At 39.0% G+C, this 27,970-nt stretch overlaps 2 protein-coding genes across 2 annotated transcripts; both read left to right on the top strand.

Moving 5' to 3' along the window:
* Positions 1 to 8,869: 8,869 nt before the first annotated feature.
* On the top strand, positions 8,870 to 9,484 carry LOC129538456 (uncharacterized). Its single transcript, XM_055398646.2, has one exon. It carries the CDS (start codon positions 8,870 to 8,872, stop codon positions 9,482 to 9,484), a length of 615 nt encoding a protein of 204 aa, XP_055254621.2.
* Positions 9,485 to 18,045: 8,561 nt separating this feature from the next.
* LOC129538447 (uncharacterized) lies at positions 18,046 to 18,996 on the top strand. The gene is made up of 2 exons (XM_088829435.1): positions 18,046 to 18,091; positions 18,308 to 18,996. Exons 1-2 carry the CDS (start codon positions 18,046 to 18,048, stop codon positions 18,994 to 18,996), a joined length of 735 nt encoding a protein of 244 aa, XP_088685561.1.
* The last annotated feature ends 8,974 nt before the right edge of the window (positions 18,997 to 27,970 follow it).

Below are 27,970 nucleotides of genomic sequence, written 5' to 3'. Positions count from 1 at the left end.
GGGTTTTTCTATTAATAGCTTTGCTTGAGATATGATTGCCAGTACACTTGAGCAGGAGCAGAAGACACAGTCTTGGATCTGAGTCTTTCCGTATCAGTTACATAACATTATAGTGTGAAATATTTTCTTATGAGAAATGAAGATAATAATCTTCAGGGATTGTTGTGAGGCATCTCTCTAGCAACCTACTATCCTTGTGTATCTCACTTCTATCAGACAGTTGGTAGAGGATGTTTGGCACAATCTTTCATATAGCAAAGGAAAACAAAGCAGGTGGGAAGAATGGAAATAATATGCTCAGACTAAGAAAGCGTAAGTCAGTTTATGTTCTGGGGTGACCAATTGTACCGTTTGAAGGATTCTCAGGATGTGAAATTTTCACATATAACTGGAGGCACTTTCAGTCAAGACCTGGTGACTCTAGTCTTAGTTCTTTACTTGTAGAGTTGATGATCTCTCATCACTGAATGAAGTTTTTTTTCTTTTGGTTACTTTATTAAAGAAGTAGACTGGATGAGATGATACCTAAGGTATCTATGAGTCCTAACATGTTCAAAATATTTTTGTGGTTAACATTCATTTATAAAGTATTCAAAAATTTTTAAAGTAATTAATTTATTTTAATTGGTGGTTATTGCCATACATTGACATGAATCAGCCATGGGTGAACAGGTGTCCCCTATCCCGAAACCCCCTCCCATCTTCCTCCTTATCCCATTCTTCTGGGTTGTCCCAGCGCACTGGCTTTGAGTGCCCTGTTTCATGCATCAAACTTGGACTGGTCATCTATTTCACATATGGTAATACACATATTTCAATGCTATTCTCTCAAATCATCCTACCCTCACCTTCTCCCAGGGTCCAAAAGTCTGTTCTTCATATCTGTGTCTCTTTCACTGTCTCACCTATAGAAAACACCAATACAGCATATTAATGCATATTTATGGACTTTAGAAAGATGGTAATGATGATAGTGTTCAAATTAAAACTTTACAATTTGTTAAAATTTATTAATTTTCAATCTGATAGATAATCAAAGTGAACAACCAATGTCAATATTACCAGGGTAAGAAAAAAACCTGAGCCTCCTTCCCTTCATATTCTACCCCTCAATCATCCCAAAGAAGGCAACTGTTTTATTTACTTGCAACACTGTTAGTTGATTTTGCATGCTTTATATAAATGGAGTATTATAGAAGTGACTACTTTATTCATACATTATGACTGTGAGATCTATCTAAGTATTATTTATTTTTGTTCCTGTATAATATTCCACTGAATAAATATGACACAATTTAGCTGTTTATACTATTGCCGATGTATCAACACCTAAATATAAAGCATTAAATAATATATATAATATTTATAATGTTGGTATGTAATATATATTATGAAACATATATTTTATATATTTATATCTTGTATTATACTTTTATATAAATATATACTTATATATATAAATTTATATTATATAGCATGTATATAATATATAATGTATATCTTATAATATTATATATTCACTGCAGTGTGAACAGCTAAATTGTGTCATATTTATAAGTACTTTATAATATACAAATATGTGTGTATATATAAATGTGTACATGTATATATATATTTTGCAGTTTGGGACTATTGAAAATACTAAAATAGTATTATTATAAATGTTTTTGTATGTATTTTGATGAATATATAAATAGATATCATTTATAAATATATATTATATACATATTTCCATTTTTCTTTGAAAATACCAAGAGTAGAAATGCTCATGAACTTCTTGATCAGAATGTTTATATTGTTGGAGAATTTATATATATATATATATAAAATGAAAATATTTACAGACCTAAATGAAGAAGTAATCAGCTATACAGTGATAGTTGAGGACATTAATATCCCACTTTTGCCACTGGATAGGTCATCCAGAACACCCACAAAGATAACCTGCAGGAGAATGTTGATCTTAAGTATCCCCACAGATCATAGATGGACTTAACAGGCAGGTATAAAACATTCCTTTCAAAAGCAACATGGAACATTCTTCAGGATAGGTCATATGTTGGATTACTAAACAAGTCTTAGTAAGTATAAGAAGATTAAAACTATAGTAAATGTCTTTTGAAACCATAATAGTAGCCAATAGCAAGCAGAAATCTGGAAAATTCACAAATATAAGGAAATTAAATACCATCCAACTAACAATCATTGGGTCAAAGAAGAAATCAAAAGAGAAATTAAAAAATACTCTGAGACAAATGAAAATGAAATTATACCATACCAAAATTTATGGGATACAGAAAAAGCAGTTCTAAAATGTAATTTCATAGCAATGAATGTCTACACCAAGAAAAATCTCAAATAAACAACCTAAATTTACACTCAAAGAACTAGAAAAAGAACAAAGAAGGCTAAAGTTAGCAGATGCAAAGAGATAACAAAGATCATGGTGGAAATAAATAAAATGGAGACAAAAAAGACAATAGAAAAGATCAATGAGGCTAAAAGCTGCTTTTAATAAAATGATATGCAAATTGACAAATATTTAGCTAGACTCATTGAGAAAAAGAAAATACTCAAATGAAATCAGAAATGAAAGGGGAAACTACCACTGATATCACAGAAATAGAAAGGATTATAAGAGACTACTATGAAAAATTAATGGCAAAATAATTAGACAACCTATAAGAAATACATACATCCTAGAAACATACAACCTACTAACATTAAATTAAAAAGAAATAGAAAAGCAGAAAGAAATAATAAATCTGAACAGACCAATTACTAATAAGGGATTGAGTCAAGAATCAAAGGTCTGAACAAAGATAAGTTCAGGAGCAGACAGCTTCACTGGTGAATTCTATCTAGCGTTAAAGAAGAATTAAAGTCAGACTTTGTTTTTTTGGGCTCCAAAATCACTGCAGATGCTGATTGCAGCCATGAAATTAAAAGACGCTTGCTCCTTGGAAGGAAAGTAATGACCAACCTTGATAGTATATTAAAAAGCAGAGACATTACTTTGCCAACCAAGGTCCGTCTAGTCAAGGCAATGGTTTTTCCCGTGGTCATGTATGGATGTGAGAGTTGGACTGTGAAGAAGGCTGACCGCCGAAGAATCGATGCTTTTGAACTGTGGTGTTGGAGAAGACTCTTGAGAGTCCCTTATACTGCAAGGAGATCCAACCAGTCCATTCTAGAGGAGATCAATCCTGGATGTTCATTGGAGGGACTGATGCTAAAGCTGAAGCTGCAATACTTTGGCCACCTCATGCGACGAGTTGACTCACTGGAAAAGACTCTGATGCTGGGAAAGGTTGGGGGCGGGAGGAGAAGGGGACGACGGAGAATGAGATGGCTGGATGGCATCACCGACTCTGTGGACATGAGTTTGAGTGAACTCCGGGAGTTGGTGATGGACAGGGAGGCCTGGCGTGCTGTGATTCATGGGGTCGCGGAGAGTCGGACACAACTGAGCGACTGAACTGAACTGAACTGAACTGAAAGCCATCTTTCTCAGTCCTTTCCAAAAATTAGAACAGGAAAGAACGCTCTCAAACTCATCTTACAAGGCCAGCAACACCCTGATACAAACAGTGGAAAGAATGCTTCAAGAAAGGAAAATCTGATGAACATAGATATGAAAGTCCTTAACAGAATATTAGCAAACTGGATTCAATAACACAGTAAAAATATCAGCATGATTAAGTGGGATTTATTCCATAGACTCCAGAGAAGGCAATGGCAAGCCACTCCAGTACTCTTGCCTAGAAAATCCCATGGATGGAGGAGCCTGGTAGGCTGCAGTCCCTGGGTTCGCTAAGGGTCAGACACGACTGAGCGAATTCACTTTCACTTTTCACTTTCACACATTGGAGAAGGAAATGGCAACCCACTCCATTGCTCTTGCCTGGAGAATCCCAGGGACGGGGGAGCCTGGTGGGCTTCCGTCTATGGGGTCACACAGAGTCGGACACGACTGACGTGACTTAGCAGCAGCAGCATTCCATAGACTCAGGATGGTTCAGCAACTATAACACAATCAATGTGATACACCACATTAACAAAATGAAAGATAAAATCGTATATCATCTCAATAGATGCAAACAGAACTATGACAAAATTTGACTTTGATTTATGATAAAAGCTCTCAACAAAATGGGTATAGAGAGAACGTATCTCATCAGAGGCATGAGGAACGTAATCTATAACATAGTGACTGTGGTTAATAATACTCAGTTGCTTATTTGAAACTGAACTGAAGAGTGTAGATAGTATGAGTTCTCATCACACCAGAAATTTGTAACTATGGATAACGATAGAGGTTAACTAGACTTTTTGTGGTGATCAGTTGGCAATATATACAAATATTGAATCATTATGTTGTATACCTGAAATAATACACAGTAAGTTCCCTATATATGAACCATCAGGTTGTGAATATTCAAAGATGCAAATGTGTTCCTATGCAAACTATTGTACTTTTCAAGGTGCTGAATGGTAAGATTAAAATGTTTTATTTTTTGTGTTTGTTTTTATGTATTATTTGTGTGAAAAATATTATGAACCTATTACAGTATAGAACTATATTGCTGAATGTGTTAGTTGAGTACCTAGGCTAACATTGTTGGACTTATGAACAAATTGGACTTACGAACATCCTCTCAGAATGGAACTCATTTGTATATACAGGACTTACTGAAAGTTACATGTCAATTATACTTCAATTTTTAAAAACAAGCAAGAAGCATCATACTTAATGGTGAAAAGCTGAAAGCATTCCTTCTAAGATCAGCAACAAGACAAGGACGTCCACTCTCACTGCTTTTATTCAACACAGTTTTACAAGTCCTAGCTATAGCAGTTGGAGAAGAAAAAGAAGTTAAACTGTTACCATTTGCAGATGACATGATACTATACATAGAAGATACTAAAGATGCTACCAGAAATCTACTGCTGCTGCTGCTAAGTCACTTCAGTCGTGTCCGACTCTGTGTGACCCCATAGATGGAAGCCCACCAGGCTCCCCCGTCCCTGGGATTCTCCAGGCAAGAACATTGGAGTGGGTTGCCATTTCCTTCTCCAATGTGTGAAAGTGAAAAGTGAAAGTGAAGTCGCTCAGTCATGTCCGACCCTTAGCAACCCCATGGACTACAGCCTACCAGGCTCCTCCATCCATGGGATTTTCTAGGCAATAGTCCACACCAATGAATTTGGTAAAGTTGTAGGTTACAAAATTAATCCATAGGAATTGGTTACATTTCTATACACTAACAACAAAAGATCAAAAAGAGAAATTCAAGAAACAATTCCATTTACCATTGCATCAAAACAACAACAACAAAATACCTAGGAATAAACCTACCTAAAGGAGGCAAAAGATCTGTACTCCCAAAACTATAAGATGCTGATGAAAGAAATCAAAGAAGATGTAAACAGATGGAAAGATAAACCATGTTTGTGGATTGGAAAAAATCAATATCATCAAAATGACAATACTGCCCAAGGCAATCTACAGATTCAATGCAATCCCTATCAAATTATGTGGCATTTTTCATAGAACTAGAATTAAAAAAATCAAAATTTCTATGGAGACATAAAAGACCCCGAATAGCCAAAGCAACCTTGAGAAAGAAAAACAGAGCTGGAGGAATCAGGCTCCCTAACTTCAGACTACACTACAAAGCTACAGTCATCAAAACAGTATGGCACTGGCACAAAAATAGAAAAAGATCAATGGAACAGGATAGAAAACTCGGAAATAACTCCATGCACCTATGGCCAACTGATCTATGACAAAGGAAGCAAGACCACACAATGTTGAAATGACAGTCTCTTCAATAAGTTGTTCTGGGAAAATTGGACAGCCACATGTAAAAAATGAAAACAGTTCGTTCTTTAACCTAGAATATACAAATATAAGCTCTAAATGGATTAAAGACCTAAATGTGAGATTTGACACTATAAAACCCCTAGAGGCAGAACACTCTCTGAATAATCACAGAAACATATTTTCCATTAATCTCCCAGAGTAATGAAAATAAAAACAAAAATAAACAAATGGAACTTACTCAAACTCTAAAGCTTTTGCTCAGCAAAGGAAACGATAAACAGAAAAGACAATCCAAAGATTGGGAGAAAATATTTACAAATGATATGACTGATAAGGGATTAGTCTTCAAAACGTACAAACAGCTCATGACACTTAGCAGCCTCAAAACAAACAACCCACTCAAAAAATGAACAGAAGACCTAAATAGACATTTCTCCAAAGAAGATATATAGATTCATTGTTCACCTTCATTGTTCACCAATAGGCACATGAACAGATGTTCAACATTGCTAATTATTCAGTTCAGTTTAGTTCAGTTCATTTCAGTTCAGTCCGACTCTTTGCGACCCCATGAATCACAGCACACCAGGCCTCCCTGTCCATCACCAACTCCCGGAGCTCACTCAAACTCATGTCCACAGAGTCGGTGATGCCATCCAGCCATCTCATTCTGTGTCGTCCCCTTCTCCTCCGGCCCCCAATCCTTCCCAGCTTCAGAGTCTTTTCCAGTGAGTCAACTCGTCGCATGAGGTGGCCAAAGTATTGCAGTTTCAATTATTAGAGAAATGCAAATCAAAACTACAATGAGATATCACCTCACACCAGCCAGAATGGCTATCTTCAAAAAGTCCTTAAACAATAAATGCTGGAGAGGATGTGGAGAGAAGGAAACCCACCTACACTGTCAGGGGGAATGTAAATTGGTACAGCCACTCCAGAGAACAGTATGAAGGTCCCTTTAAAAAATTAAAATAGAGCTACCACATGACCTGCAATCCCACTTCTGGGCATATGTCTGGAGAAAATAAATGATTTGAAAGGATACAATGCACCACAACGTTCATTGCAGCATTATTTACAATAGCCAACGCATGGAATCAACCTAAATGTCCATCAACAGAGGAATGGATAAAGAGTATGTGGTACAAATATAAAATGGAAATTACTCAGGCATTAAAAAGAGTGAAATAATGCCATTTGCAGCAACATGGGTGGACCTAGAGTATCATACTGAGTTAAATAAGTCAGATAGAGAGGGAGAAATACTGTATGACATCCTTTATGTGTTGAAGCTAAAAGGAAATGATACAAATGAACTTAGGAAACAGAAAGAGATTCACAGACTTAGAAAATGAACTTATGTTGCCAGTGGGAAGAGGCAGGGAGTTTGGGACTTTCCATGTCCACACTGCTATATTTCAAATGGATAACCAGCAGGGACCTACTGAATAGTACATGGAACTCTGCTCAATGTTATGTGGCTGCCTGGGTGGGAGGGGGATTTGGGGGTAAATGGACACCTGTATATGTATGGCTGAATCCCTTCATTGTTCACCTGAAACTTTCACAACATTGTTAATTGGCTATACCCCAACACAAAATAAAAAAAGCTAATAAAAGTAAAAAACAAGCAAGATAAAAAACAGTGGAATTTAGAAAACTCAGAATATCAGCAGAGCAGGTAATACTGCTGGTAGTGAAATGCTGAAAAGCTGTTTTATTCCTTTTTCTATTGTTGACTATATGCTTTCTCTGAAAAGTGAAAATGTTAGTACTTAGTCATGTTCAACTCTTTGCGACCCCATGGACTGTAGCCCACCAGGCTCCTCTGTCCATAGGATTCTCTAGTCAAGAATATTGGAGTGGGTTTCCATGCCCTTCTCCAGGGGATCTTCCCAACACAGAGATCCAACATGGGTCTCTCACACTGAAGGCAGATTCTTAACCATCTCAGCCACCAGGGAAGCTACCCCTGTGACATGGCAATTATAACACTTTTACATTTGTGAAGAATGTAGACTAGAGACAGGATGGTGTAGAAAAAAAATTAAGAAATTATGTCTCACATAGTCCACATGTTGAAATATATAAATCACCAAATTCAAATGTATCTTGGCTATCATGGCTGGATGGCATCACCGACTCGATGGACATGAGTTTGAGTGAACTCCGGGAGTTGGTGATGGACAGGGAGGCCTGGTGTGCTGTGATTCATGGGGTCGCAAAGAGTCGGACATGACTGAGCAACTGAACTGACTGACTGACTGATCATATTATCTAACCTATTTGCCTCAACTTATAAAAGAAAAATGTATGTATTGGAAGATCTCACCTCAGAACACTGACCCAGCTATAAAATAGGGATGGAAAATTTATAAGATGATGTTGTCTGAAATCCAGTGTACTAGTGTTTGCCTCTAGTCTCCTGCTTTGGTGCTGATTTTCAAATAAAAAACATTGTGCAAACCATCCTCTACCTAAATGTCTCTGATAAAACTGGGAAAAGTTAAATTGTCTCAAATATAAACACATGTGAAACTCTTAAATCTGACTTTCTGCGGGATCAGAATTGGACTTAAGCAGGCTTCATTCATCACAGAATACATCAGCATCCCAACCGTTTCGAGGCATGTCCCAATCTAAGTTGAGCCAAAGGAGCAAAGCTGAGAAGGGAGAAGAGTTCTGACCTTCACAGAGCCAGCGGGAACTACCACATGATCAGATGATGCCACATGACCAGAAATGCTACTGGTGATGATTCCCGACTTTCTCATTTATAGGAAAGGTTCTTAAGTACTAGACCCAATAAAGAAAAAGATCAAACACTAATTTACAGAGGCCTCTTTGTAAAACACTAAGAGAACAACTTCCTCTATGACAATTATGCAAAACTACAAAAAGAACACAAACAAGAAGCAGGAAAGTCCTGCTTATTGGTCTCAAAGTTGGGGGTCCAGGGTATAAAAGCCCCAGCACAGAAGGAGTCATCAGAATCTGAGAAACTCACCTCTGAATAGGAATCCACCCTCCACCATTGACACAATGACCCACTCGTGCTGCTCCCCGTGCTGTCAGCCCACCTGCTGCGAATCCATCTGCTGCCAGCCTTCCTGCCCTCAAACGTGTTATCAAACTAGCGAAACCACCTGCTGTAGGACCACCTGCTGCAAACCTTCTTGTGTGATTACCTGCTGTCAGCCCACTTGCTGTGGTTCCAGCAGCTGTGGACAAAGCTTCACTGGGTCCACCTGTGGCCAGCCTTGCTGCCAGCCAGCTTGCTGTGCACCTGTGTACTGCCACAGAATCTGCTACCACCCCACATGCTGCTGCCTGCCTGGGTGCCAAGCCCAGGAATGTGGGTCGAGCTGCTGCCAACCATGCTGCCGCCCTGTCTGTTGTCAGACCACCTGCTGCAAACCTATTTGTGTGACCACTTGCTGTCAGCCCACTTGTTACAGCAAACCCTGTTGTGAGTCTACCCACTGTGGGTCCAGCCAGCCTTGCTGCCGTCCTGTCTGCTGCCAAACGACCTGTTGCAGGACTACCTGCTGCAAACCTACTTGTGTGACCACATGCTGTCAGCCCACCTGCTGTGGGTCTAGCAGCTGTGGACAAACCTGCGGTGGGTTCAGCTGCTGCCAGCCTTCCTGCTGCTGATCACCTTGCCAAAGACCCCAGTCCCCACACCACACCATCAGTTAAATGGCTTGCTATTTTGGGGATGAAATCACTTCCTAGACTTTGCTGACAACTGGCATGCTCTACCAGAATTTCTGTTACTCATCTGCTGTTTAAAGCTTGTGAGTCAACTTGATGGAGTGCAGAGGGCTTCCCATCATTCTCTTCTTTTCCTGTATGTGGAATATGTGCCAGCTTCATGTATCCTTTTTATGGAGGTTGTCTGGGCACTGACTCTGACATCAGGACCTACTGCCTAGGCATTCTAAGCAACCTATGAAAACAAACCCTCTGAATATTTTTACAGGTTTCTGCACCTGAACATAATCTTCATAAACATATTTTCTTTATCAATGTACTCAGGATTCTTGTACCCTGATTTCTTCCTTATGATCACTTTGAATTATCTTCCTAAGTGCAAGGGTCTTCTATATGTGTTTCTTAATAAATTCTATTCCATAATTCACTCCATATTGGTTTTGTTTTATTACACAGCATTCCTGATACACAAATGTATATTCATATTGCACACCACGTACGTTATATAATCTGAGGTATAAACAGCTTACCATGAAATATTTAATGCATTTTTAAATGAGAAATTTCACTGTGAAATATCATGCAGCTAATAATGGACAAGCTCAGTCCGAGGGAAAATTCTTCCGTTCCAGCTCAAATGCATCTATATTTAAGATCAATGTAAATAAAAATGATGAGTACTGAGGATGAGTAAGTTGTGCAATTGAGTTACTACTTTAACAATGAAAGATAAGAAATACCTCGTATGTAATAGATGATGTCTGTTTACAAAGCCCTTCCTTTATCAGTTTCCTGCAATGCAGGATTGACTGTTTTGATCTCCTTGCTGTCTCAAGAGTCTCTTGGAACTTTGTTGGCAAAGCGATGTCTCTGCTTTTTAATACGCTGTCTAGTTTTGTCTAAAATTTGTCTAAGATTGAGAGAGGTAAATTAAAGCCACAATTTGTTCTCTCAGACAAAATATCCTGAGGAAAAAATCTGAATGAGCATAGTTTATTTAGGATATGAACATCACACTTGCAGAAAATTGAGGAAATGAGGAAATGTGTGAAGCTAGTATCATATTTTGCAAATGAAGCTTAGATCTGAGAGAAAAAGATCAAGAATTATGTAAAGCATACACTTTAGAATTATCCTATTTGAAGAACAAAGGAGCTGGGGTCTTTAAAAACAACTCTATAGAATCATTGGTTGAGTGTTTTTCTCACCACGATATGCAAAGACTTTGATTTTCTACTGCTGTATGAAGAGAACCTTTAGACACGGAGATGCACATCTGTAGCGTGGAAATTGTTCTGAGCACAACAAGATCCAAGATCTGTGAGTGGATGTCTCTATCATTCTGGGGGGCAACAGCAACCTACATTTATTTATTACAGTTCCCAAGGCAGTGAAATCCAAGGTGGGTGCTAGTAGATTAGGTGTCTGATTGGTCATTCTTCCTGGCTTACAGGTGACTATTTTATTGCTGTATTTTCCAAAGACAGAGGGAGGGAGAGAGTAAGAGAGCTCTGCTGTCTTTCTCTTATCATAAGATCCCTAAACCCATCATGGGGACCTTGTTTTTCATAATCACATCCAAACCAACTTATCTTTCAAAAGTCCCACCTCAAATGGCATCACACTGGGGATTAGGGCTTCAACATATGAGTTTTGGGTGGACACCAAACATTCAGCTCATAGCAGTGAAGGATTGGAAGTAACACATACAATCTATCTTTTGCTTCTCTCAGATCAATCTCTTCAAGGAGGTGGGCATCCAAAATTCTTAGAATAAGAAGAAAAAGAAGGAAAAGGGGAAAAACAAAAAAGAAAAAGGAGAGAAATAGAAGAAAAACATAGAAAAAAGAAAAAGGAAAGAAAGGACGGGAAAAGGAAAGAAAGAAAGAAGAGAGGGGTTAAGAGAGAGGAAGAGAGGGAGGAAAAAGAAAAGACTATATAATGGGAAGTCTAATGGAAGTCAGTGGAGCTAGCTACAGTGGAACTACTAGTACTCTGCTGCTGCTAGGTTGCTTCAGTCGTGTCCGACTCTGTGCGACCCCATAGACGGCAGCCGACCAGGCTCTGCCATCCCTGGGATTCTCCAGGCAAGAACACTGGAGTGGGTTGCCATTTCCTTCTCCAATACTAGTACTCTAGTAGAATGCAAACAGTGTTCATGATCTCCATGCTTTGTCACCAGTCCTGTATTTCCTTTGCAATGCTTCTGTAGTTCTAGATTATACCCCAGTAGAGTAACCCAGATAATCCTGCCTAATGGGTCTGAGCTCCTGATTATGTATATGGGTATGGACAGAGCATGTAGATAAACCAGTGAAATATAATGAGTTCCAGGCTTATTTCTCCCTGCACTCTACCTCTCCATGACAATTACATCACCGCATAGTAACTCCTTTCTCGGCCTGCTGGTTTGCTGACATGAGGAATCCAAACTGACCAGGCGACAGCTGTAATGTCAGATGTCCCCTGGCTGAAATTTCCCTCACGTGGAAATTAAACCTTCAACCCAGGAAGCCTGAAGTCATGGGGATGGGAAGCACAAATTCCCAATTATGTCACTGCAGTAAAGGTGCCAGCAATTTCTGGGGCAGATGACACATGGTAGGACAAGAGGATCACATGGCCATGTGCTGAATGTTCACCTTGTTCACTATAATGTGGGTCCTAAGATCCAAAGTGATGTTATACAGGATTCTATGACAATAACACTGCAAACTGGTGATAGAACTGCTCACAAGGAAGACAAATCCATGTAGAAAATGTGCATCAAACTTAGTAAGGTGCTTTTCCCAATATGGAAGTGGTTCTATATAGACAACTTACCCTCTGTGGCTTGGTTAATTTCTATAAAGGATGCTCCCATATTAAGGGCTCAATATCAACTTCTGCTGCTTACTGACAGCACATTCAGCAAAGTCAGCCATGGTGAGAGGGAACCCAAGCTGTTGGGTCACACAAAGCCTCTATCCTTCCCAAGACAACTACTTTGTTTATGGACTACTGCGCAAGTATGGGAGTATTGGAGGAGGGAGATGCTACTGGCTATTCTTATGAGTGCCTCCCAAATGGTGGATACACTCTGGTGGGCATCGATATGGAAAGAAGGGGAAACACTTTCTGCTCACACCTAATTTCATCTTTGTGGTACTTCTCCAAATCTTTTTACTTATAATCTTCCATCTTTCCCCTTTTAAGCCTCAAACCAATCAGCTAAATCTTTCATCACCCGCAAGCAGACAATTAATGTCATTTCCTGAGGTTACTTTTTCTACAAAAGGGATTTTTGACTAGTCACAGTCTGCATTGGAAGTATTTCTTTCCCACTGCTTTGAATGTCAAAGGTGTTGAGTTATTGCAGTAAGTCGGTCCACTTCTGGCAAAATAGGTGTTAATGGGGCTGTCAGTTGATTTAGTCAAATTATTGCTATACCTTGTATAATTGTATACAATGTTTGACTAGGTTTTTGAAGAGGCTAGAATGGTAACCAAATGAAGTTGGGCTGGAAACTAACACCCTGTATTTTTGAATTCTTTGAGGGAGCACAAAACTCTGCTCTTCTTCATGGATGTGCTTCTGATTAATACTTCAGTCTGGAGGAGAGGTATTTTTAGGGCCTCACATTTGGCCTTTGTTTCTATTATGGTTCTCACTTTGCATGTCAGGAGATGCTCTTCTGCTGCAAGGAGTGCAGGTAGCTGATAGGCTCCAATTGTTAGCAAGTTTAAGATCTATATCAGATTTACAGTTAAGGCCATGTTCTTCCTATTAACCCCTAGCTAAAAGCTGAACATCATGGGAGAACTAGGACTTAAACTTTTCTTCCCAGCCTTCAGTTCAGTTCAGTTCAGTCACTCAGTCGTGTCTGACTCTCCGCGAGCCCATGAATCACAGCACACCAGGCCTCCCTGTCCATCACCAACGCCTGGAGTTCACTTAAACTCATATCTATAGAGTCGGTGATACTTCGCAGCATGGCACTTGTTAATGACTATCTTTGCTCTAAATATTTCCTTTGGGTTGACCAATGTTTTGTCAGATCTGCATGATAGTCTTATATCCTCTTTGTCTAATGTTGCCTCTTTCACATTTCTCTTTGAAAGGTTTTATACCTATTTTGCCCCCAAATTGTGTTACTATAATATTTCCTTTGGGTTCATTTCTGTTATAATATTTAAGAGCCCATTATGGCTTGCTATATGTCATAGAAATCTAAGTATATTTTTAGATAACAATTTTCAATCTCTTTCAAAATACAAATGTAAAACTCAGTGGAGTTGGTTTGCTTATAAAGTTGCATAGGCTTTCACGTTTTGCATCTTTTTTGATCAGATAATCTGATATAGTTCAGTTCAGTTCAGTCACTCAGTTGTGTCTGACTCTTTGTGATCCCATGGAGTGCAGCATGCCAGGCCTCCCTGTCTATTACCAACTCCCGGAGTTTATTCAAACTCATGTCATTGAGTGGGTGACGCCATCCAACCATCTCATCCTCTGTCATCCCCTTCTCCTCCTGCCTTCAATCTTTCCCAGCATCAGAGTCCTTTCCAGTGAGTCAGTTCTTTGCATCAGGTGGCCAAAGTATTGGAGTTTCAGCTTCAGCATTAGTCCTTCCTATGAATATTCGGGACTGATTTCCTTTAGGATGGACTGGTTGGATCTCCTTGCTGTCCAAGGGACTCTCAAGAGTCTCCTCCAACACCACAGTTCAAAAGCATCAATTCTTTAGCTCTCAGCTTTCTTTATAGTCCAACTTTCACATCCATGCATGACTACTGGAAAAACCATAGCCTTGACTAGATGGACCTTTGTTGGCAAAGTAATGTCTCTGCTTTTTAATATGCTGTCTAGGTTGGTCCTAACTTTTCTTCCAAGGATCAAGTGTTTTTTAATTCCATGGTTGCAGTCACCACCTGCAGTGATTTTGGAGTCCCCCAGAATAAAGTCTGTCACTGTTTCCATTGTTTCCCCATCTATATGCCATGAAGTGATGGGACCAGATGCCATGATCTCAGTTTTCTGAATGTTGGGTTTAAGGCAACTTTTTCACTCTCCCCTTTCACTTTCATCAAGAGGCTCTTTAGTTCTTCTTTGCTTTCTGCCATAAGGGTGATATAATCTGATATAACCAGCTTCTTATTTCTGATCCATCAATCACACTATCCTCCACCCCAGAGTTAATGAGATGTGCTTATGCTTAATATTCTACAGCAATTTTCTTGTCCTAAATTTTAAGTTTAGGGTTAAAGAAAATTCCTTACTTAAGCTCTCAGAATAACATAATATTTGTTGTAGAAATGATCAATTATTAATTTCAGAAAAGAGGAATTAGATGCCTCTGTTTAAAGTAGATAACAAAGCTCAGCCATTTGGCTGTATTTCTTCTTGGAATTCTGCCCATGGTGTAAATACCTGAAAGTAACTTGTAGGATAGTCTGGTGTATCTTTATAAAAAAGACCTATTGTTCCCCAAACACTTCTCCTTGTAAGTTAATCTTATGAGGCATGAAAGTGCCTTCAGGAATACCAATAGAGAGGTCATATCAGGTTCAAATTGGGTCACAATAAGAGGAGAAAACATTATCATATTGAGGGCTGACTTATTTAAAGAAGATGGAAGAAATAAAGCAAAAAAAGGAGAATGAATTTGTGGGATACAATTAGAGCATGCATCTTGTATTTTAGATACAATATAAGTAAATAAAATTCAGTGCCATATACATATGATCATAGCCACGTTATATTGTTTTCATAATTGCATGGTTGGTTTAACATTTGAATGTTAATCAATGTTTTAAAGTCATATTCATTGAAGAAACAAGAGAATAAGTATAAGAGAATCTCAACAGGTAAAGAAAAAGTATTTTAGAAATTTCAGCTTATTTCCAGTATAGAATAAATACTGGTAAATTTGTAAATTCCAGTATAGAATTTCCTTAGCGTAAGGAATAGAATAATTCTAATTATTCTGTTGGAAACAATCTACAAAGAAAGAGAAAGCTTCCTGTTGAACTGTGAAGTACTGAGAGCTGTCTCTCCTACGGAGAATATATAAAGATATCCTTCTGACCTTTATGTTCAACATTGTACTGCAGAGCCTACCTAGGCCTAGTGGTCTAGGGAAGGAAAAAAATTTTACAAGATAAAAAACAATTTACAAGATAAGTGTTATGACACTATTTACAATAGCCAAGACACGGAAGCAACCTAGGTGTCCGTCACCAGATGAATGGGTAAAGAAGATGCGGTATACTCAACCATTAAAAAGAATTAAGTATTGCCATTTGCAGCAATGTGAATGAACCTATAGAATATCATACTAATTGAAGTCAAAGTCAAACATCATATGATATCACTTACTGTGGAATCTAAAACATAATATTGATACAAATGAATCTGTATACAAAACAGAGACAGACATAGAAAACAAAGCTTTGGTTAATGAAGAGGAAAGAGAGAGGAGGAGGGATGAATTAGAAATATGGGATTAACAAGATATACACTTCTATATATAAAATAGATAAGCAACAAAGATTTACTGCCTAATACAGGAAATAGTAGTTAATAACTTGCAATAACCCCAGTGTAAAATGATCTTAATAAACATACAAACATATATAACCGAATCACTTTGCTGTACACCTGAAAGTAACACAATATTGTAAATCAACTATATTTCAGTTAAAAAGACTGCTAAATGAATAAAGCTGTAGTCACCCATAGATGATGTGATTGTGCATGAAAAATTTCAAAAAACCTATTGCTAAGCTATTAAAAATAATAAAGGAGTTAGATTACAAGGTCAACATACATAAGTCCATTTTTGTATGTCAAAGCAGTTGAAAATTTTCAATTATAACATACAAAATGGCATAGAAACAAGCATATCTAGGAATAAGTCAAATGAAAGGCAAGAACTCTCCAGAGAGCAGAATAAACATTTGACCAAGCAATTCTATGAGAAACCTACTCCTAGGTTTATGTCCAAACAAATGTGTATATGTGTTTACCAAAAAAAATCTGTGCAAAAAATTTAAGCAAGCATTCTTTTTTAATAGTCCCCAAATTATAGAAAGCCTACATGTTTATCAGGACAGTCAACAAATAAATAGTGTCATATTAACACAATGGAAGATTATAAAACAATGACAATGGATAAATTACAAATAATTACATTGTTCAATCTCACAGTCATAATGTAAAAGGAAGTCAATTCTATATTCTTTCATTTATATAAAGGTTAAAAAAAGTCAGAACTGACTTACAGAGTTGTAAGTCAACAGAGCTTTTAGCAACCTTTCGGGATGACTGAGGGGGTATAATTTGGAGGGAACAGGGATAACTTCTATTTCTTAACCTTCTGGTATTGACAAGGGTTTGTTCATTCTTGTAATAAGCTATGAGCTTGGAAATTAATAATTTTCATTTTATCATTTACTTTTCAAATAAATGGTATAACTAAAACATGATTAAGCATATTAGAGCTCTAAAAGTAGATTAGGTATTAACTAATTCAATTCCATCATTAAAAGAAAAAAAAGGAAAGGGGGAAGGAGAGAAAGAAGGAAAGGAAAGACGGAGGGAAGAAGGAAAGGAAGGATTGAAGGAAGAAGGAAGGAAAGATGGAGGAAAGAGGACAATAAAAGATGACAATGAAGAAGATGCTATCATTAAGATGAGATCATCGACTCTGTTGATAAACAAGGGTGGGACTAGAGTCACCAGCTCGCCCTGGTTTGCTGAGAATTGCCCCAGTTATTCAGTGGATCACTGAATGAGCCACATCCAGGGAAACTCCTCTGTCCTGGATAAATCAGGACTACTGATCACCCAAGAAGTAACGTACTGAAACTTTCTCAGTCCCAGTGTACAGCTTCTGCTTCTACTCACCTGTTTTGATTCTGCTTTGCCATGCGAAAGAGATTATGCCAGACACCATCTAACCAACTGTGATAGAACTGGGATACATGGCAGGGGGTGGGTGTAGGGAGTAGATAGGGATGCCTGTAGCAGTCTAGAATCAGGCTTTTGTAGGTAAACAGATTTGGACTCTGACATGGATTCAATTTGTCATTGTGAAGATGTCAGCCATTATGCCCCTCAGCACAGGGGAACTACCCAGTTTCCGTATAGCAAAAGGATAAAAGCTGGAGAAGGACAACTGCTATAACCCTTCCAGGCCAGCTAGAACTATATCACATGATCACTCTATGACTGAGCAGGAACAATATATCTGATGGGATCACCTTTTTATCTGAGGAAAAATTCTATGAATTATTATCAATTAGAAACACTTCTAAAATTTTCATAACATCTAGGAAACAACTTCCTCATATACAATCCCTTCAGTGATTATGGAAAATAAGGCAAACAACAATAAGGAAAATTCTGCTTATTGGTTCACACCCTGGGAGCCCAGTATATAAAAGTATAAGAATTGAAGAAGTAATCAGAATCTGAGAAACTCACCTCTGAACAAGAACCCACACACCACCCTGAGACCATGACCCACTCCTGCTGCGCCCATTGCTGCCAGCCTACCTGCTGCAGGACCCCCTGCTGTAGGACCTTATGCTTCCAGCCCACCTGTAATAGATCCAGTTCTCGTGGGTCCAGCTGCTGCCAGTCTTGCTGCCCCACAACTTGCTGTCAAACCACCTGCTGCAAACCTACCTGTGTGACTACCTGCTGCCAGCCCACCTGCTGTAGGACCACCTGCTGTAAGCCTATCTGTGTGACCACCTGCTGTCAGCCCATGTGTTGTGGGTCCAGCTGCTGCCAGCTTTGCTCTCGCCCTGCCTGCTGTCAGACCACCTGCTGCAGGACCACCTGCCTCAAGCCTACTTGTGCGACTACCTGCTGCCAGCCCACCTGCTGTCGGCCTTGCTGCCCTCCAACTTGCTATCAGACTAGTGAAAACACCTGCTGTACGACCACCTGCCGCAAACCTACTTGTGTGACCACCTGCTGTCAGCCCACCTGCGGTGGGTCCAGCTGCTGCCAGCCTTGCTGTCGCCCTGCGTGCTGTCAGACCACCTGCTGCAGGACCACCTGCCTCAAGCCTACTTGTGTGACCACCTGCTGCCAGCCCACCTGCTGTGAGCCCAGCTGCTGCCAGCCCTCCTGCCCCCAAACTTGCTGTCAAACCACTGAAAACACCTGCTGCAAACCTACTTGTGTGACCAGCTGCTGTCAGCCCACCTGCTGTGGGTCCAGCAGCTGTGGACAAATCTGTGGTGGTTCTAACTGCTGCCAGCCAGCTTCCTGTACACCTGTGTACTGCCATAGAACCTGCTACCACCCCACGTGCTGCTGCCTGCCTGGGTGCCAAGACCAGAGCTGTGGATCCAGCTGCTGCCAGCCTTGCAGCCGCCCTGTCTGCTGTCAGACCACCTGCTGTAGGACCACCTGCTGCTGTCCCAGCTGTGTGTCCAGCTGCTGCCAGCCTTCCTGATGGTGATCACTTTGCCAAGGAATCACTATCTCACAAATCAACAATCTTACCACCTGATTTGGCATTTCAGAACAAATTTTACTTCATAATGTTGCTGAGACCAACATTCTATCACCAAATTTATGTTATTCTTCTCCCTGTTTAAAAGTCTGAGGATCAACTTGATGGATTGTGAAGGAATTTACCTTAATTCTTTTCTTCTTATGTGTGGGTCGTGTTCCTGCTTCCTGCATCCTAGATAGTGTTGGTATCTTACTTGACTCAGAAATCAGGATCTTCACCTTCTCTCTACATGCAACTTAGGAAGATACATGCTTATGACTTTCTGCAGTTTCTGCTACTTATCTTTATAATAACCTTCATAATCATGTTTCTTGTCAATGTACTCATGATTCTTGTATCCTGCTTTCTTCTTTTCATAAACACTTTGAGTGCCTCCCTAGAAACAGGGAATCTCACTTGAATTTCCAAATAAATCTTGTGCCACTATTAATTCCATATTGTGCTTTGTGTTATTATACAGCATTTCATGATGCAAGGATTTACACACATGTGCATATGATATGCACTATTCATTCTAAGATCGTACAGTCCCCCCAATTATTATTTCCATTTTTCACATGAGAAAATGTCCAGAATATCTCAAAAGGAACATTTGTCACTTTTACCAGGTAAAGAAATAGAACTTGTTGCCACCGCTTTCAAATTCTCTCTTTCACTCATTGCTAAATGTAGGCAAGTTCACTTTATATAAAGTTTCTAAATTTATATAAATAAGAATATGGAATTGACTAATTTCTTTTTATGTTATGACTGTGAGACTCCTTCATGTAATTATCTGTAGTCCATTCATTCTCTTTGCTGTCTAATCTTCCACTGAATGAATATGACACATTTTATTTGTTTACTGTTGATATACATGTAGATTGTTTGCAGTTTGGAGCTAATAAAAGTAGTGTTGCTATGAATGTTTTACAACAAGTCCTTTGGTACACATATATAAACATTTTTGTTGGAAAAACTCTGTAAGTAGAATTGCTTGGACAGAGTGTTTATACACTCTCTGTGGAGGTCCTTCCCATTTATTCAATTTCCTTCTAGATATTTTAAAGTCTACGTTACAAGACATAAATTGAACTAGGGTCAAAAAGGCAATTTATAGAAAAATTGTGATATCAACATGAGTAGAAATTCCTCTAACCCGATGAGGATTTGAATAATGAAATGTGTGTTTCTTAAATATAGTTGGGATCATCAGTCGTGGAGGTTCAAAGTCAGGAGAGGCACAGGTGCAAAGGTTAGCAGCACAGCCAAGCACTGCAGGGTAAAGAGACTCTGCACCTGAGTCTTCCAGTCCCTTAGGAAAGATAATGTGTTTGACACGAGTGCATGAGATGCCACTAAGCATTCCGTCTTACCAAATACTTCTGATTGCTTACAGAATAACATTCTGATTGTTATTTGACTTTCCTTTTAGTTATTCATGAAGATAGAAATGACCGATCAAGTAGATTATGAAAATTATAGCTAGTGCAATTATAATTGTGATCCATAAATTGGAATATTAATTTATGGCATTGATAAATTGTTATGATTCAGTAGAGGACTCTATTGTAATATAATACAGTAATGTAATGTAATATAGGAACGTAACACAGTTTTCTGTATGTAAATAAAAGCAGATTTCTGAGTCTGCAAGAATCATTTCAATTGGTTGCACATTTGTCAAAATAATAAAGAGCAGCTTGAATGGGAATGTCAGATCACCTGACCTGCCTCCTGAGAAATCTGTATGTAGCAGTTAGAACTGGACATGGAACAACAGATTGGTTCCAAATCAGGAAAGGAGTACATCAAGGCTGTATATTGTCACTCTGGTTATTTAATTTACATGCAGGGTACATCATGGGAAATGCTAGGCTGGATGAAGCACGAGCTGGAATCAAGATTGCTGGGAGAAGTATCGATAACCTCAGATATGCAGATGACACCATCCTTATGGCAGACAGAGAAGAAGGAACTAAAGAGCCTCTTGATGAAAGTGAAAGAGGAGAGTGAAAAAGCTGTCTTAAAACTCAACATTCAGAAAACTAAGATCATGGGATCTGATCCCATCACTTCATGGCAAATAGATGGGGGAACGATGGAAACAGTGGGAGAATTTATTTTGGGGGGCTCCAAAATCACTGCAGATGGTGACTGCAGCCATGAAATTAAAAGATGCTTACTCTTTGGAAGGAAAGTTAGGACCAACCTAGACAGCATATTAAAAAGCAGAGACATTACTTTGCCAACAAAGGTCCATCTAGTCAAAGCTATGGTTTTTCCAGTTGGACAAACCAGATGGATAAAGCTATGGTTTTATCCATCCATGGATGGATGTGACAGTTGGACTATAAAGAAAGCTGAGCACCAAAGAACTGATGCTTTTGAACTGTGGTGTTGGAAAAGACCCTAGAGAGTCCCTTGGACTGCAAGGAGAAGGAAATTAGTCCTGACTATTCATTGGAAGGACTGATGCTGAAGCTGAAACTCCAGTATTTTGGCCACCTGATGCAGAGAACTGACTCACTAGAAAGGACCCTGATGCTGGGAAAGATTGAAGGCAGGAGGAGAAGGGGATGACAGAGGATGAGATGGTTGGATTGTATCACTGACTCTATGGACATGAGATTGGGTAAGCTCCGGCAGTTGGTGATAGACAGGGAAGACTGGCGTGCTGCAGTCTGCAACGAGTCAGACATGACTGAGTGACTGGACTGAACTGAACTGAAGACATTTGGGGAGAGAGCATCTTTTTGCCTAGGTGAATAGATGTCATAATTTCATGGTGCAATGTCTTATTATTTTAATGCTATGCCTTTGGGTGCTTGTGGACTCAGAGAAAAACAGCAATGTCAGCAACCAATCAATCAGTTATCGTTCTTGAACAAGACAGAGAATTTAGAGACTTCACAGAGACTCATTAATAGAAGGGACCCGTACAGTCCCCTGACAGAATTCACTCTCAGAGGCTACAAATCAAAGATGCAACATTCCTCGCTGATGACATGATCCTCTACACAGAAAACCCTAGAGACTCTACCAGAAAACTACTAGAGCTAATCAATGATTACAGTAATGTTGCAGGATATAAAATCAACACACAGAAATCCCTTGCATTCCTATACACTAATAATGAGAAAATAGAAAGAGAAATTAAGGAAACTATTCCATTCACTGTTGCAACGAAAAGAATTAAATACTTAGGAATATATCTACCTAAGGAAACAAAAGACTTGTACATAGAAAACTATAAAACACTACTGAAAGCAATCAAAGAGGACACGAATAGATGGAGAAATATACCATGTTCATGGATTGGAAGAATAAATATTGTAAAAATGAGTATACTACCCAAAATAATTTATACATTCAATGCAATCCCTATCAAGCTACCAAAGATATTTTTCACAGAACTAGAACAAATAATCTCACAATTTGTATGGAAATACAAAAAACCTCGAATAGCCAAAGCAATCTTGAGGAAGAAAAATGGAACTGGGGGAATTAACCTGCCGGACTTCAGGCTCTACTACAAAGCCACAGTCATCAAGACAGTATGGTACTGGCATAAAGACAGAAATATAGATCAATGGAACAAAATAGAAAGCCCAGAGATAAATCCACGCATCTATGGACACCTCATCTTTGACAAAGGAGGCAAGAATATAAAATGGAGAAAAGACAGTCTCTTTAACAAGTGGTGCTGGGAAAACTGGTCAGCCACTTGTAAAAGAATGAAACTAGAACACTTCCTAACACCATACACCAAAATAAACTCAAAATGGATTAGAGAGCTAAATGTAAGACCAGAAACTATAAAACTCCTAGAGGAGAACGTAGGCAAAACACTCTCCGACATAAATCACAGCAGGATCCTCCATGACCCACCTCCCAGAATATTGGAAATAAAAGCAAAAATAAACAAATGGGACCTAATTAAAATCAAAAGCTTCTGCACAGCAAAGGAAACTATAAGTAAGGTGAAAAGACAGCCTTCAGAATGGGAGAAAATAATAGCAAATGAAGCAACTGATAAAGGATTAATCTCCAAATTATACAAGCAGCTCCTGCAGCTCAATTCCAGAAAAATAAATGACCCAATCAAAAAATGGGCCAAAGAACTAAACAGACATTTCTCCAAAGAAGACATAAAGATGGCTAACAAACACATGAAAAAATGCTCAACATCCCTCATAATCAGAGAGATGCAAATCAAAACCACAATGAGATACCATTTCACACCAGTCAGAATGGCTGCTATCCAAAAGTCTACATGCAATAAATGCTGGAGAGGATGTGGAGAGAAAGGAACCCTCTTACACTGTTGGTGGGAATGCAAACTAGTACAGCCACTATGGAGAACAGTGTGGAGATTCCTCAAAAAATTGGAAATAGAACTGCCATATGATCCAGCAGTCGCACTCCTGGGCATACACACCGAAGAAACCAGAATTGAAAGAGACACGTGTACTCCAATGTTCATTGCAGCACTGTTTATAATAGCCAGGACATGGAAGCAACCTAGATGTCCATCTGCAGACGAATGGATAAGAAAGCTTTGGTACATATACACAATGGAGTATTATTCAGCCATTAAAAAGAATACATTTGAATCAGTTCTAATGAGGTGGATGAAACTGGAGCCTATTATACAGAGTGAAGTAAGCCAGAAAGAAAAACACCAATACAGTATACTAACGCATATATATGGAATTTAGAAAGTTGCAAATGATAACCCTGTATACGAGACAACAAAAGAGACACAGGTGTATAGAACAGTCTTTGGGACTCTATGGGAGAGGGTGAGGGTGTGATGATTTGGGAGAATGGCATTGAAACACGTATGTTGTCATATGTGAAACGAATCACTAGTTCAGGGTCAATGCATGTTATAGGATGCTCGGGGCTGGCATGCAGGGATGACCCAGAGGGAGGATAAAGGGAGGAGGGAGGTGGGAGGGGAGGTCAGGAGGGGGAACTTATGTAAACCCGGGGCAAATTCATATCAATGTATGGCAAAACCAACCAATATAATATTGTAAAATAATTTGCCTCCAATAAAAAATAAATTAATTACATTAAAAAAAAAAAAAACAAAGATGCAACATTCCAACTGTTTGGTTGTTTAGTTGATGCTTCCACACCTCCAGTGGTGTGACTTCCTACTGCTGTGGTGTTGTAGCCACGCGTTCCGGGAAACAAACTCACTCAGAAGGACGATGCAGTGAAGTGCAGTTTATTACACCAGTGGGCCCAAGGCAGAGTCTCCTCTTAGTTGGGGACCCCAACCAGTTTTTGTGAAAACCTTATATACCCTAAGTGTATGTGCCCAAACCCACCTCCCCAAATTCCCTGAAACTAGTATGAACAAAGGAAGAGAAAAATACAATCAAAGTTAACCCGTGATTCATATGCCTTAAGCCTAGGTAGTTAACAGTGGACAATTATCAATAGGCCTGTGGTCATACCCCAATAAGCATAATAGAATTTATGATTCTATTTGGTTACACAGATAATTAGGGTATTCCTTTAGGGATGGAGAATCTAGGTATGAGCCCTGGGGTTCTTCCATCCGGGGGGCTGGTTTTCCAGTTGGTATGTCATTTCCATAGATACTGGGCATATAGCTCAAAGTCCACAGTCCGGCCCAACATGGAGTCCTGCTTTCAAGATGGAGCCTGTTCTGTCTGTTTCCTCCTTCAGTGGTAACCCATTCCGTTTTCAAGCATCTCTCATAAATAGAAATTGATTACTTTAGCATTTCTCCTTCCCGCAATCCAGTCTCCTGAATCTTTTGCTCACTGGGATCACTTGTTAGACAGTCAGAATGGCATTGCTGAGCTGTTACTTTTCCCAGGAGAAGATACATGTACTGCAAAATCACATTGATTTCTCCCTTATCCCTGGCATGTGCTCTCCCATCTCTTGGGATGCACTTTTCATTATGCCCAGTATTTGCCTACTGACTACAGAACCTTAAGATTCTCATTTTCCCCCAAGACCTCTATCACTGACCTTTTCAATCAGATATGTAGTGTTAAGGTTAAGTCAGAGTAGTTTCCCTAAATATTCTAGATGTTACCAGATTCCAGTTTAGTAGAATGACATATCATTGAAACAAATAGATGCACATGATCATTCTTTTGACTTTTATTTTGTGGAGGAGACGGGGACGACAGAGAATGAGATGGCTGGATGGCATCTCCGACTCGATGGATATGAGTTTGAGTGAACTCCGGGATTTGGTGATGGACAGGGAGGCCTGGCATGCTGTGATTCATGGGGTCGCAAAAAGTTGGACACAACTGAGTGACTGAACTGAACTGAAGATGCTTCTAGTGTACACTATCCACTTTCTGTACTAATTTCCCTCATAGATTTGTGCTTCTCTTTATCTTATCTTCAACTGAAGAAGGAATTCATAGGGCCTGGACTCCATCTTAGTCCTGTTCATGCTGATCATGCTCAGCCACCTTTCCAATGGACTCTGAACTCTGTGTTTAGTGCCTATGAAAATGAAAACAGAAGGATAAGACCCCCTCCAGACAGAGGAACCTTGAAGATCGTATCTAGGTTACTCATCACCTATGAGAAAACATATACTAATCACCCCTTCCTTCAGACAGGCCATAAATTTTTCTGTATCTATTGGAATGTAACCTCAGGCTTATTATTATTGGCTGACTGTTTGACTGCTTGAGCACATAGCACGTGAGTGATGGGGTTACTGGGGTTGTAATTTCCTTGATTTATGTAAGTCTCAAGGAATTTGGAGTGGTGGGTTCAGACACGTACACATGGGGTATAAAAGATTTTCACAAATGTTGGTCAGGGTCCTTGACTAAGAGGAGACTCTGCCTTGGGCCCGCCAGTGTAATAAACTGTACTCCACTATCTGCATTGTCCTTCTGAGTGAGTTTGTTTCCTGGAACGCGTGGCTACAACACAACCATAAGCTCTCCATGGTGGAAAAAGACATTAGTTCTCAGTTATGGGAATTAATATCAAATGGAAGAGAGTTCAAATTTCTGTTCTGTTACTCATTAACACTTGATTAGGGGAATACATACATAAGTCACCTCAAGAAATGTTTCACATATATTGTGTTATGACCTTTAAATATCTATTTTCCCACTACTCTCTTTCTGTATATTATGTCTACCCATGGATTAGAAGTATTTTCTTTCTCTTTCTCTCTTTTTCACTGGGTCAGTCAGTCTGCAAGTAGACACCTTTTGAAAAGACCACAATTCTTATATTTTCAGGGATATCACAAAACAAATTGATTCATCACCATTATTAGTAGAGAATCATTTTTTCTCTTACCTGTTCCATGGTAATGTAAGATTTTATCTACTTTGTTTAAATCTGTATGCCTGACTTAACACAAACCATTCTCAAATTTATAAATTATTTAACTTCCAAGTCATAGTATTAATGAGAACCTATAGCACATCCATAGAGAACATCAGAGTTTAGTGCTGCCCTCAATGATTAAAGAATACATGAGTAATAATTACCAGACCATTTGTGGTTTGTAGACTTTTTGATGATGGCCATTCTGGTTGGTGTGAGATGATACCTCATTGTAGTTTTAATTTGCATTTCTCTAATAATGAAGGATGTTGAGCATCTTTTCATATGTTTATTAGCCATCCTTATGTCTTCTTTGGAGAAATGCTTGTGAGAGGGTAACAGGCAGGAAAGCCAGGGGTCTCCAAATGGAGGAAATAGGCTGCAAGTGTCAGACATTTTTAATCTCTCTCTTAAGTGGCAGGAGGAAACAAATGACAAGTGTTAAGATTTCTTTCCCCTTCTCTATATAAATTTAAAAAGAGGTTTCTCTTAAAATTCTGTGTTGCCATGAGGACACCTGAGTCCACCTGAACTTAACTTTTCTCAAACCTTGAGCTAACAAATGCATTTTTCTTATGGAAATGTTTGTCTTTAGCTATATTAATGTACTATGTATTTACCCTAGACTCTGTCTTCAAGTCAGTTCAACCTAAGACTCAGAACCAACTTGACAAACCAGTATGTTTTACTTATATATTGTTCTCCTAATCTATGTTAATGAAACTATACATTTGCTTGGAAAACTGCCTTTCTTCAAGATTCATGTCAATTGTTTTATGGCCCGGAATGACTCAACTGGTGCCAATGTTATCTCAAAATGCATGTTGTGGGTGAGGGGCCTGGTGCCATTCTCTAAATTTTGAAAAATTTCCTTTCTCTGATTAGCAGACTGCTAGAAGCTATGTAACATCCAGCTAAAGACTAACAGTGGGGCATTCTCTCTGCCCTTTTCTGATGTCTGTGTCATAAGCTTTCTCTATCTCTTTTATACTTTAACAAAACTTTATTATACACAAGGTTTGAGCAATAAAACCTTGTCACTGGCCCTGGATAGAATTCTTCTCCTCCAGAGGCCAAGAATCCTGTCGTCTTTCATGGTTTAGCAACAACCTTTCACTTGTTTAGTTCTTCTGGCCACTTTTTGATTGGGTTGTTTGTTTTTCTGGTATTGAGCTGCTTGGTCATATGCCCTCAGGAAACCTTAATTGAAAAAAACACATCTGCCCCAATGTTCATTGCAGCACTAATTTACAATTGCAAGAACATGGAAGCAACCTAGATGTCTATCAACAGATGAATGGATAAAGAAATTGTGGTACATAATTGTGTACGTAACATTCCATACATAACGGAATACTACTCAGCTGTAGAAAGGAACACATCTGAATCCATTCTAATGCAGTGGATGAACTTAGAGCCTATTATACTAGTGAAGTAAGTCAGAAAGAGAAAGACAAATATCGCAAATTAACATGTATATATAGAATCTGGAAAGATGGTGCTGATGGTCCTATTTGCAGGGCAGCAAAGGAGATACAGATATATGGTCACAGTGCAGGAGGGAGAGGGTGGC

The sequence above is a fragment of the Moschus berezovskii genome, chromosome 20 (assembly GCF_049115385.1).
Source record: "Moschus berezovskii isolate FMDL1 chromosome 20, NW_MosBer_1.0, whole genome shotgun sequence".
In the NCBI taxonomy this organism is placed as follows: Eukaryota; Metazoa; Chordata; class Mammalia; order Artiodactyla; family Moschidae; genus Moschus; species Moschus berezovskii.
Note: the sequence above shows the minus strand (reverse complement) of the source record. Positions and strands in the feature narration are given on the sequence as shown.

Excerpts from the sequence above, each read along its gene's own strand:
- LOC129538456 (XM_055398646.2), top strand. The coding sequence starts at position 8,870 with ATGACCCACTCGTGCTGCTCCCCGTGCTGTCAGCCCACCTGCTGCGAA.
- LOC129538447 (XM_088829435.1), top strand. The coding sequence starts at position 18,046 with ATGACCCACTCCTGCTGCGCCCATTGCTGCCAGCCTACCTGCTGCA. Across the intron at positions 18,092-18,307 it reads CTGCCAGCCTACCTGCTGCA|GGTCCAGCTGCTGCCAGCTT; the intron begins GGACCCCCTGCT and ends CCATGTGTTGTG.